The sequence below is a fragment of the Podarcis raffonei genome, chromosome 7, assembly GCF_027172205.1.
Source record: "Podarcis raffonei isolate rPodRaf1 chromosome 7, rPodRaf1.pri, whole genome shotgun sequence".
Lineage (NCBI taxonomy): Eukaryota > Metazoa > Chordata > Lepidosauria > Squamata > Lacertidae > Podarcis > Podarcis raffonei.
This window is the reverse complement of record NC_070608.1, coordinates 90,749,967-90,761,451: the sequence shown is the minus strand read 5'-3', so window position 1 is coordinate 90,761,451 and position 11,485 is coordinate 90,749,967. Positions and strand designations below refer to the sequence as shown.

The window sequence follows — 11,485 nt, the reverse complement described above, 5'->3', positions numbered from 1 at the left end:
TCCGCCCGGCAAATGGTCAGGGATGGTGGGAACTGGAGTCCAGCGACACCTGGAGGTCATCCGTTTCCCCAACTCTCCTTGAGAGCTTACATGCTTTAGTGCGGGATCTAGCCAGAACGAGGTACTTTGAAGGCCTCGGATTTGAAAGGGATGAAACGTTTCTCTCCTGCTGAAACAAGAGGGCATTTCAGCTGATTCTGGCGGAAGAGAGGGCACTGCCTGCCGGCCCACCACAGGGTGCAACTCCACGCTAAGCACTTTCAAGTCCCACGGAGCCTTTGCACGCAAAGAGACGCCCAAGTCTCCCGCTGAAACGTGCGGGACGATGGCGCAGCTCCGAAGCGCATTCCCGTCCCGACAATTTCAACAGAAATTGCCGGGGGAGTCACGCTCTCTAGACGCTTCCTGCGTTCCTAGAGTTGACTGTGGCGATCCTGGAGCCTCGGGCCCCTTGAACGTCGCCGGGCTAAGGTCTCCGTGAGGCCGACCTGCCGGCTCAAAGCTGGTTCCCTCAATCCGCTGAAGCCCTTTGCTCTGGGGTCGCCTGACCGTTCCTTTCTTCGTGCGCGCCCGCTCCTTCGCTTGCGCTCGCTGCCAAGGCGCCTCAGTGCGGCTGGCCGACCGAGTCCCTGCCAGTCTTTCTTCAGCGGTTCTCCTGGAACATTTCGCACTAGCCCAGCTGGGTGACTTCGAGGCGGTTTGCTTTAGTTACGAAATGTTGGCGATGGGTCACCCTTAGGGTGCCGGGTACACCTGGCGAGCTCCTGCTGGCCGCCTGCTCTGAAGGCAGGTCGGGGGCGGCGGTGGATGCCCAGGGCGCGAGGCCCTTCCGGATGGCCAGGAGCGCAAGGGGGCCGCGGGAGAACTGCTTTGCTGCATCACCAAAGGGCCGCGTTCTGTTTCTGACGCCATTTCCTGTTGGTTGTCCAGAGCAGCAGGTACTCAAAGATATACTGCTCCTGAGGGCAGAGGTTCCATTTTAGCTGTCACCGAACCAGTCAATCTTCTATTGAAATCTTTAGCAGAGTTAGAACTAGGGAAATGAAATGCCTTCCTTACGACCCCCGTCCGCCCTTTATGCCAAACGAATAGTTTGGGAAGTGGATGGGAATTATTATGGCTAGGCCAATGTGATTACTATCAGCCTAGTTCCTCTGGAAGTTTTGAAATCCAAGCATTTCAACCGAAGTCGAAATATGGACTGTGGCTGCCGGAGTTTTCCTTAGTTACCTTCTGAAGACCATGGTTAAAGCATCAACTTTATTTCTTTTCTCTGCCTATGGTGCGATCCAGTCTAAGGCATGGACTTTTCAGTCCTATTGATTTCAATCCAATACATTCTATACATTCCAATAGGACCACCTACTAAGTGTGCATGGGACTGCGCAACCTTAAGCAAACGTCTAAATCCCCATAGTAATCAACGAACTATGTGCCTGGCTTGACTATATTGTATGCATACATACATTTAAAGCATTTCTATTCAACCTCGCAAGTTCCTTGGAGGAAGATGTTTGTTGTGATTGTTGATGACGATCGTAACATAAAATCCCTAGATATACAGGGTCAGCCCCCTCTGAGCAATCCACCGCAAAACATGAAAGCAACCGTAGAAATGTTCTTCAGCAGCACGGCCTGGAGGGAGGCGTGCGGATGGGTGAACTAGAGCATTGAAACTATCCAAGTCCGTAGGAAACCGGGAGGTAGTCCTTCCAGATTCATGACCAGGGTATGGCATAAGAAGGTGATTTTAGTCCCAGAACAGGGGGGCAGAAAGCCTCCCCCCAGGTTGCGCCCACGGGTGCTCAAGGGCAGCAGCCGGCGTCTTGGCGAGGAGAGCCCTAGGTGGGAGCTGATTATTCAAATCGCCTGCCTAGACCTGGGGATTGGAGGCGAGCTTGGCCTCTGGCTGCTATATCACTCCGGCACCCACGTCACTGCACCACTTCGTTTCCTCCTCCTCCTTCCACCCTCCTCCTCCTCCTCCTCCTTGCCTTCGCCTCCGGGCAACTCTTCTCAGCGAAACCCACCCAAGCAGTAGGAGTAGCAGCGGCAGCGGCAGCCGCAATAGCGGGCAGGGAGAAACCCCACGCAAAGCGAGCCCACCCTCCCCCTCCCCCAACACACACATAGAGGGAGGGGGAAGAAGGAGGGAGGGAGGGAAGGAAGGAAAGACGGAGGGAGAAGGGAGGGAGGGAGAGAGGGAACGAGGCAAGGAGGGAGGGCTACCGAGGAGGGTGTTTTCCTTTTCTCCCCCCCTTTTTTTGGATTGCTCTCTCTCCCTCTGTCGTCGCTTGTTGTGGCTGTTAAATTTTAAACTGCCATGCACTCCGCTTCCAGTATGCTAGGAGTCGTGAAAATGGAAGGACACGAGCACACGGAGTGGAGCAACTACTACGGCGAGCCGGAGGTAAATGGCAACTTCTGTCTCTTTGCGTGGGTGGGTGTCTCTCTCGCTCTCTCTGTTTGTGTGTGGGTCCCCCACCCAATCCCCAAGCCTCCTCCTCCCGCTAAAAAACAGGACTCTCTCTCTCTCTCCCTCTCGCCCTCTTTTTATACAACACTGTGTTAGCCTTGAGATAATATTAACTTTGTGATCAAATATTGACTTGCGAAGCCTCCAAATCCTTTGCCATGCCTAGCCGCGCTATCCTAACAAAGTTGTGTTTGGCAGAGAGAGGTTGGGGGGGAGAGGAAGGGCGTTTGAGGGGGGAGCTATAAGGAACCAGGGGAAGAGGGGGCGCATTTATTGCTCGAAATCTCGCCCTGGGAGGGCTCGGAGTCTGGGGGCAAATGAAACCCAAAGCCGGACAAGAATTCTTTCTTGAATGAGCGGAGCAAAGCTTTACGCACAAGCTCCTGCCGCTCTCCCGGTTGCGTGCCTCCTTCCTTTGCTCCAGAAAACAGCCGGGTCTTGACAACCGAGATCTTTTCCCTCCTTGAGTCAAATCACATTTCAGGTTCCCTCCTGGAGCCGTCAGCCCCATTTTTACCCTTGGATTTTGAACAGAGCCCCCACGCCGATTTCCATGGCGTTTAAATCTGCCTAGGGCTGAGGTCTTGACCCCCAAGTGATTTCGATGCAATCCTCCCCCGCAGTAAAGAAACAAAGTTGTCGGAAGATCACGACGGATATTCCCTAGTCAGTGTATGAGAAATTCGGGTTGAAATCGAATCCTACCGAAACGAAACACAAATTCTATCGAGTCGTTTTGATGGACCCGGCTTCTGTTGGGTTAAGAAACTATAACACAAGTGACTTGGGAAGTAAATTGCATTGAAACCCAAGAGAATCGCTAAGGATTGGAAACCGAAAGGCTTCGGGGGAGTCAGATATGGGGGTCTGAGGCTCTAATCCTCTGCGCGCTTAGCTGGGGGTGAGTCCCGCGAAACACAGTGGGGTTTACTTCTGAGTAAGCAAGCATAGGATTGCACGGTTAGACCGGGAAAGTGTGTGCGGTAGAGAGCGGGCTTGCTTTCTGGTAGATTTGCATTAGCATTTGGGTTTTAACAGGAACAATTCCCCAGCCAACGAACAAGGAAATATTTTAAACACCCACCTGGGTCCTCCTTTTCTTCCATCGCAATAAGAAACACGTTACTTGGGCAAAGGCTCATTAAAGCCAACGGGAATTTTTAAAATGAGGGTGCAGGAATACTGTTATGACCAGAGTGGTCGACTTTCTCCTGTGGCATTAAGGTTCAGATCCTAACAGGTGTTGTTGTTGTTTTGTATGTCATCGATTTCACTGGGACATGTATCAGCTTAGCGCATTTGGGATCCAAGTTTGCAATGCTTGGACCCCTCTCCTAACCATAGACACGATCGAGTCTAAGTTAGGCGCTCCCCCTGCCCCTTTTTAAATTGTATTTGGCGAGATTTACAAGCCGATCCTCTCCCGTGTTTCAGGGACCCCTGACTACTAGGTCCAGTCGTGACCGACTCTGGGGTTGCGGCGCTCATCTCCCTTTATTGGCCAGGGAGCCGGCGTACAGCTTCCGGGCCGTGTTTACTCGGATGTAAATCTGACCGGTTTCAATTTAACTGCCCCTCAGATTCAAGCACCTGCTGTAGCCTTCCATTTAAATTCAAGGGGCCCAAGAGTGCCTGGACCATGTTCACTGGGGCGCTGGGTACTTTCACCTTCCAGCATTGTATCACACAGACTCCGAAGGAGACCGTTACACCAAAGAAAGCTCCCTCGAAATGCGCTGTGGTTGGGGCTGAGGGCTGGGTTGCCCACGATCCCGTGGCCAGGGAGTTGGGGGTCTCGGGTGGGACGACCCGTGGGCCACCTCCACTAACCGCTGGGCTCCCCGCTCTTGTCGCCTTTGCAGGGTTACTCCACCATGAACGCGGGGCTGGGCATGAACAGCTACATGAGCATGCCAGCCATGGGCACAGCGGGCAACATGACGACGGTGGCGTCCGGCGGCTCCATGGGCATGTCTTACGCGGCCGGCCCGGCGGGCATGAACCTCTCTCCGGGCGCGGGGGCCATGGCCAGCATGGCGGCGCACCTGAGCCCCAGCCTGAGCCCGCTGGGCGCGCAGGCCGGCTCGATGGGGGGCGCGCTGGGCGCTTACTCGGCGCTGAGTCCCGTCGGGGCCGGCGGCAGCGGCGCGTACGGGCAAGCGGCGGGCCTGGGCCGCTCCCGCGACGCCAAGAGCTATCGCCGGAGCTATACGCACGCCAAGCCGCCTTACTCGTACATCTCCCTCATCACCATGGCCATCCAGCAGTCGCCCAACAAGATGCTGACGCTGAGCGAGATCTACCAGTGGATCATGGACCTGTTCCCTTTCTACCGGCAGAACCAGCAGCGCTGGCAGAACTCCATACGCCACTCGCTCTCCTTCAACGACTGCTTCCTCAAGGTGCCGCGCTCGCCGGACAAGCCGGGCAAAGGCTCCTTCTGGACTCTGCACCCGGACTCGGGCAACATGTTCGAGAACGGCTGCTACCTGCGGCGCCAGAAGCGCTTCAAGTGCGACAAGCCGCCGGGCTCCAAACAGCAGCAGCAGCAGAATCAGGGCGCCTCGCCTGCCTCGTCCGCGGGAGCCCCGTCGCAAGGTAAGAAGGCGGCCTCGCAGGCGCCGCAGGAACGCGACCTGCCCAACGGGGCTCCGGAATCGCCGCACTCCAGCGCCTCCCCTTGCCACGAGCACAAGCGCGCCCTGGCCGACCTGAAGGGCCACCCGGAGCCCGCCCCGTCGCCGGCGCAGCAGCAGCAGCAGCACCTGCTGGCGCAGCATCACGCCCACGCGGGGCTCTCCCACGAGGCGCACCTCAAGGCGGAGCACCATTACGCCTTCAACCACCCCTTCTCCATCACCAACCTGATGTCCTCCACAGAGCAGCAGCAGCAGCAGCACCCCCACCATCCGCATCATCCGCACCAGCACCACCCCCACCCGCACCACCCGCACCACCCGCACCACAAAATGGACCTCAAAGCCTACGAGCAGGTGATGCACTACAGCAGCTACGGCTCGCCGGTGCCCGGCAGCCTGGCCATGGGCTCCGTCACGAACAAAAGCGCCCTGGAGACCTCGCCCTTGGCCGGAGACGCCTCCTATTACCAAGGGGTCTACTCCAGGCCCATCATGAACTCTTCCTAAAGGGCACCCCACCCTTCGGCTCTGCCCACCCCCTAAGGGCCAATGCCCTCTTTCTCTCCCCAGGACAAACCCGAGACTTCTCTGGGCAGGAGGAGATTTGAGATATGATGTAGACTTTGGAAAGAATCCAAACGGTGCCCAAAGCCAGGTCAGTTTATTCCACGGCGTCGCCTCCCGATCCCAATCCGTATCCAAAGCCCATCGGACTCAAACAATCCGGTGGCCTCCACCCACTACCTGGGAGCTCCGGCGCCTTTGTATCAACTAAAGATTCTCTAGCCCTATTTTTTAAATGAAAAGGACAACTTTCTATGAGGAGCGCACTGACCCCACCTCTCCCGCGCACCACTTTTGGCAAAGAATCCTGGACTTCGCGCCCCGCTCCTAGTTTAGAAAAGGCTCCCGTAATATTTAATCGACGTTTGCTGTTGTGTAATTTAAAGCTCCTTTTTCTTCTACTCTTTTCTCGCCGGCGTCGGGAAAACAGGATTGATCTCCAACAACCGTGGGGCCTGGAAAACATCCAGTTCCGCGGGCTTCGGCTCTTGACCGCCGTCACTTTTCTTCAGACACCGATTTAAATTTTATATGAGTTGGAGGTTTCCTTTTAGGAGTCTCCTTGTCTGTTTCTTTATTTTGTTTGTTGCGGGGAGTTAAATATATCTATTTTTGGGTGTGAAAGTGACACAGAAATAAGTGTGTGTGTGAACCGGTGTTAGATTTCAAAACTGAGCATCAAAAAGACTGTAGCGTTGTGAACTCGGGGGGGGGGGGGTACCCAAAAATGGACTTTAGATTGTAATTTGACACAGGAAGTTTTGATGTTACCGGGAGAGTAAACGACTCCGATCGAATTAATTTATCGTTTTTGTACGCTTTATTTATGGTTTATAGATGTGTATTCTGGTAAGGACCGACCAAATTCTCACAAACCATATATTAAATTGCTGTTGGACATTTCCCCCCCCCTTTCTTAACTTAAACAATAATACCTGTCTGTTATTTTCCAGTATAATGCAAAGAGATGCGGGAAAGATAACGAACTAATTTTAGCTCTTGATATTGCTTGCCAGTGGGCTTACTGTGCTTAGAGTAGCCCCCCTCCAAGATGGCCTGTATGAATAACATGCGTATTTAAAATGCACATATGAACCTGGAGTATCATGTTTCATACATCATCAAATCTTGTTGGCACGCTTACCATTCCACGTCTAAACTGTGAATCGGACTGCAACCTTACCCCCAAATATACACTTTATTCTCAAGTAAAGACAGAGCTGAATCTACGGTAAATCTTTGCCTGATATGCACTAGATTCCCAAGCAGTTTGGTTTCAGACTCCCAACTGTTTAGCAAAATTACTTCCCGCTTCGTCCAAAGTAAACTGCTGAAATGAAGGGGGCTGGGGGGGTTGTTTTGGGGTTGTGAGAAAGGACTGTGAGTTCAGCTCAGTTCTGATACTGCAGACCAACTCCTAGGCCCCGAATGGGCTCAGAGGCACTAGAATCTGTTTGGTAGATCTTGGGATTCTAGTAAAAAGCAAAATAGATCAGAAAAGCCTAAAGTCTGCCAACTCCCTGAGTTGCAGCCCATGGAAGTCCTAGGACAAGTCGGACTGAAAATAGGGGCTTTCTTGTCGGCAGAGGTTGGACAAAAAAAATACTCCAGCCTTGTAATGGGTTGAACTAGATGACCCACGTGGTCCCTTCCAACTCTACAATGCTACGATTCTGTGACTGGGTTGTTAGGCTCTCAGTCGAGGCCTATATATATAGATGCTGCCTATTCTATGTACTCTATGTATATTATTGCTTTGCCTACTTGACTTTAAATATTGCTTTGTTTATTTGATCCTGTGAACATTACTTGATAGGAAAACCCATCGGTTACCTTACACATTTGCAATCGGGCAGGCTCCCACGAGTTATACTTGCCTAGACATCCCCGCTGACTCCCGTCCACGACTAGGATTGCAACCTCTGTTAAAAGGGGTATTCTCGACATCTGGGCATCAGGATAATAGTGGAATCATTTACATAATAGCACAGTATTCAGCCAAAGTATTTTTATGACTCATTGATTTCACTTATAATGTTAACCGCATATCTCATTCAATCTCCGGCCTTAAAAGTGCTTCATCTTTGACTGTACCTGATATTCAGCCTCGCGTTCCACACAATCGCAGCCAATATAGCAATCCTGAAGTACAACTACTATTAAAGCCACATTATCATACTCCACGCGGGAGGTGGCGGCTTGAAAAGCATAAATCATTGGTTTCAGTGGGTCTACTCTTGAGTAGGAGGAACGTTGACTATCACCCACCGAGACTACTCTTGCCTTTCAGAATGAACTGAGTGTGGCTTGCTAGAACCTTTCTCTGCATCAGAGAAAGCGCGTGAAGCCTCAAGTGCCTAGTGGAAACCAAAACACGCCTGGTTGGGTTAAGAGTTTCGGGACTTTTAAAACAAATTGGTTAGATGGACTCGAATTCTAGTTTCTTTTTCTTTAAAGATTTGGGTTCTAGCTTACTTGAAACGCAGTTAGCAAGAAGGACGGCTTTAACCTAATGCTGGGCAATTCGGAAGTTGTTTGAAAGCTCGATGCTCCTATATTCCTCCTCTTCTGTCCGCCCTCCAGAGCCGTATTCACTGAGAAGGCCTGTCTTCTTCCTCTAAGTCGTCTTTGGATAAACTTCGGGGCTCCTCTTTGGAGACTCATAGCGACGCGAGAAGAGGGATGAGTAAATGGGATTCCAATCAGTCCCCATCTTGCTCATGCAGAAATCTGCGCACAACACACGCGCAACAGTGACAGCACATACACACGAGAGGCCTTGCCTGTGGCAGGAGCTGGTCAGAAGGCGAAGGGGAGTTACGAGCTTCCTTTCGCTTGCCGAGTCCAAATGAAACTCAGTCGGCAGAGTGGATTTTCTCGACTGACTACAAGCACTCTCGCCCAGTCCAGGTGGACGGTGGTGGATCTCGAACCAGTTCTTCAAAGGCAGCCAACTGTATTCTTCCCTTTCACACCGATCCTGAAAACACTTGAAAACGGTAAGTTTAACTTCGGGGTATTGTAAGAATTTAATTCATTTTCAGTGAAACTGATGCGCGTCACCTTATGCATATTTTACTCAGGAGTAAGGTCTTCAATGGCTTTTGAATATCTTGTGATACTTACTTGGAAGTAAGACCTATTGAATTGCGGAGGACATACTTCTGAGTAGGCGCGCTACGCGTTGTGCCGCACCTCTAGCCAGGCTGCAGCGCCCTTGCTCAGAAGGCTCACCCGGAAGGGAGACGTTTGATGCTAGCTCCCCCCTAGGAAGGGGGGTTTGTGTTGGCCTTTCGAGGGCATAGCTTAGCAGGATCTCAAAGACGCAGCACTGAGCCTGGTTAGGAGGAGGAAGGCTTCCAGCGAAGGCTCACTGGATGGGGAATCGATCCACTTGGAATAAACGGGGCATCCTTCCCAAGAAGCAGGTGTAGGGTTCATGGTCAGTTCATGGGAACTAACCTCGGTTGAATCCCAAGGTTTCCAACTACACTCAGGTAGAGAAGATTACCTGGCCAACGGAAGTCAAACAAAACTTCGTTTCTTATTTATTATTATTTACTACATTCATATGCCACCTTGTCCTCCAAGGAGCTCAAGGTGGTGAGCATGGCTCCCCCCCCCCCTTTAGCCACACAACAACCCTGTGAGGCAGGTTAGGCTGAGTGGGAGTGGCTGGCCCAAGGTCACCCAGGGAGCTTCGCGGCTGAGTGAGGATTCTGGCCCTGGTCTCCCAGGCTATCGTCCAAGGCACTCACACTCCGGACCCCAAACGGCAGAAACTGCCGGTGGCGCATAACTCAATAGTTTAACCCCAGCCCTTTAGCAGAACTTTAGAGTTTCTAAAGCAGTTCACATAATACTCTGTCTTGTAATCCTCACACCAGCCTGGCAAGGTAGGTCAGTATTATCTTAACATCACAAGTTGCCACTTAAGGAATTCAGGGCAGAAATAAGAGGGGAGGTCCTCATCCCTACCTCAGGCTGCTCGGATATGAGCACTTACCGGGGAGTAAGGTCCACTGAATGTCAGGCAATTCGCTACCGAATAAACACGTATTGGTTGAGGGGTTTTTTTGTTTCTTTTTCTTTTTTGCTAGCCACTGTGCTCTGCCTCTGCCACATCTGTAGGGCGCGAGACTGATGTTCTGAGACATTTCACTTGGAGCGCGAACAAAAGGAGGAAAATGCAAAATCGGGCAGCCTAATGGATGGATGCACAGAGCGTATGGAAACCTTTACTCAGACGTCTACTTAGAAGTGAAGGATTGGCTTTGATTCCGTTCATCATGTGACGACTTGCATGTGCGGACTGTGGCCTCCACTCTGACCACAGCAACTCTTTCTTACCACCTCAAAGATTCCATTACATGCATTCAAGCAAGCGCTTGCGTGAACCCAGTTGAGATCTTCTTCCAATGCTCCCTGACTGGAGCTCAGATGAACAAAGGTTCTAAGCACAGTTACTCAAAGGGAGCGCCACTAAATATCATCGTCTACAAATAAGTGTCCTTTAAATCAGTGGGACTTGCTCCCAGATCAGTAGGTGAGTTTTTGAAGCCTTGGTCCCTGCAGTCTTTAGAGTTGCAAACTTATTTTAAGAGAGAGAGAAAGAAGAACCCCTCTCCTGAATTTGGTGAAACGTTCTTCACGTGAATAAATACGATTTAGGACAAGGTGCTATTTTAATACACAATTGGCAACGTTTATCCCCTTCCCACAGAACAGCCCGACCCCATTCGTGGAGTTCATTGGGACTTGCCAGAAAGTCTTGCTAGGATTGTAGCCCATCCTGCCCTTTGCATGTTTGTTCAGAAGTTAGTCTGAACGCCATCAGAAGAAACATGCATAGAATTTCAGTTTTTAACGGAAATGAGTCGTCCTCCGAGTATTTAGGCTTAGGGCGCCGCGTAAATTCATTAAAGAGAGCGCTTCGCACAATGCAGTTCTGCTGAACGTTTGCATTCCAATCCTACATATGTCAAATCCCACTGAGTTCAATGGGTCTTCCAGGCAGGTACCGGTAATTATAGGGCTGGGAGTCTAAGGGTGGTTGGTTAAAGTGGGATGTATAAACAGAACATGTGGCTTTTAAACTGGATATGTTCAGGATCCGGAAACTCATTTCGCAGGGGGTCATTTGCTGCACGAATAAATGGATGGGAAGCAAATGAGAGCTCTATAGCAGCCTTCCAGCTTCCTCCGGAGTGCATTCTGAAAGATCAGTATCCGATTGCGTTCTCGCTAAAGGTTGTTTCATATACAACACTCACTCGCAGGTGAAATCCTTCCCTGACAAATGTGTGGGCGTCGGATTTCCCCATGCCAATCATAGCTCGACTTTGGGACGAGACAGTGATGTGTGGCGCACAAGAGAGAACGAACAGTAGTAGACTTGGTGCATAGAACTATTTCAGAAAAAGCATCTCCTTCCCAGGACTTGGAAGCTACATCTCTACTTGGAAGTAATTCTCACGGAATTTAATAAGATCGCCTTTTGGAAATAATCGTCTTCTTCGTCAGAAAGTGGGGAGGACAGCTTCATATTTGCGAACCTCTGCAAATCAAACACCACAGATTTAACTTTCCTAACCCCTGGAAATGTACCTCTATGGTGCCAGTCGAGACACGCCAGCGGCTGGTGTTCCAGTAGCCACCCATAGTCTTCAAGTCGACTATGCATAAAGTCTGCTCTTAGCCTGTGGAGGATTATGACCCTCTTCTAGAAAATGCCTTGGGAGTAAGTCCCACTGGTTTTACTCCAATCCAAAGCCTGCTCACACTTTTGCAGTACCACCAAATGTGA

General features: G+C 51.2%; 1 protein-coding gene and 1 long non-coding RNA gene across 2 annotated transcripts; one reads left to right on the top strand and one right to left on the bottom strand.

Annotated features, from left to right (window-relative positions):
• Positions 1–2,219: 2,219 nt before the first annotated feature.
• FOXA2 (forkhead box A2) lies at positions 2,220–7,473 on the top strand. Its single transcript, XM_053397515.1, has 2 exons — positions 2,220–2,410; positions 4,339–7,473. Exons 1-2 carry the CDS (start codon positions 2,324–2,326, stop codon positions 5,620–5,622), a joined length of 1,371 nt encoding a protein of 456 aa, XP_053253490.1. The 5' UTR covers positions 2,220–2,323; the 3' UTR covers positions 5,623–7,473.
• On the bottom strand, positions 6,587–8,993 carry LOC128418087 (uncharacterized). The gene is made up of 2 exons (XR_008331658.1): positions 8,806–8,993; positions 6,587–8,659 (listed from the first exon to the last, which is right to left on the bottom strand). It is a non-coding gene; the product is annotated as an uncharacterized LOC128418087 (long non-coding RNA).
• Between the last annotated feature and the right edge of the window lie 2,492 nt (positions 8,994–11,485).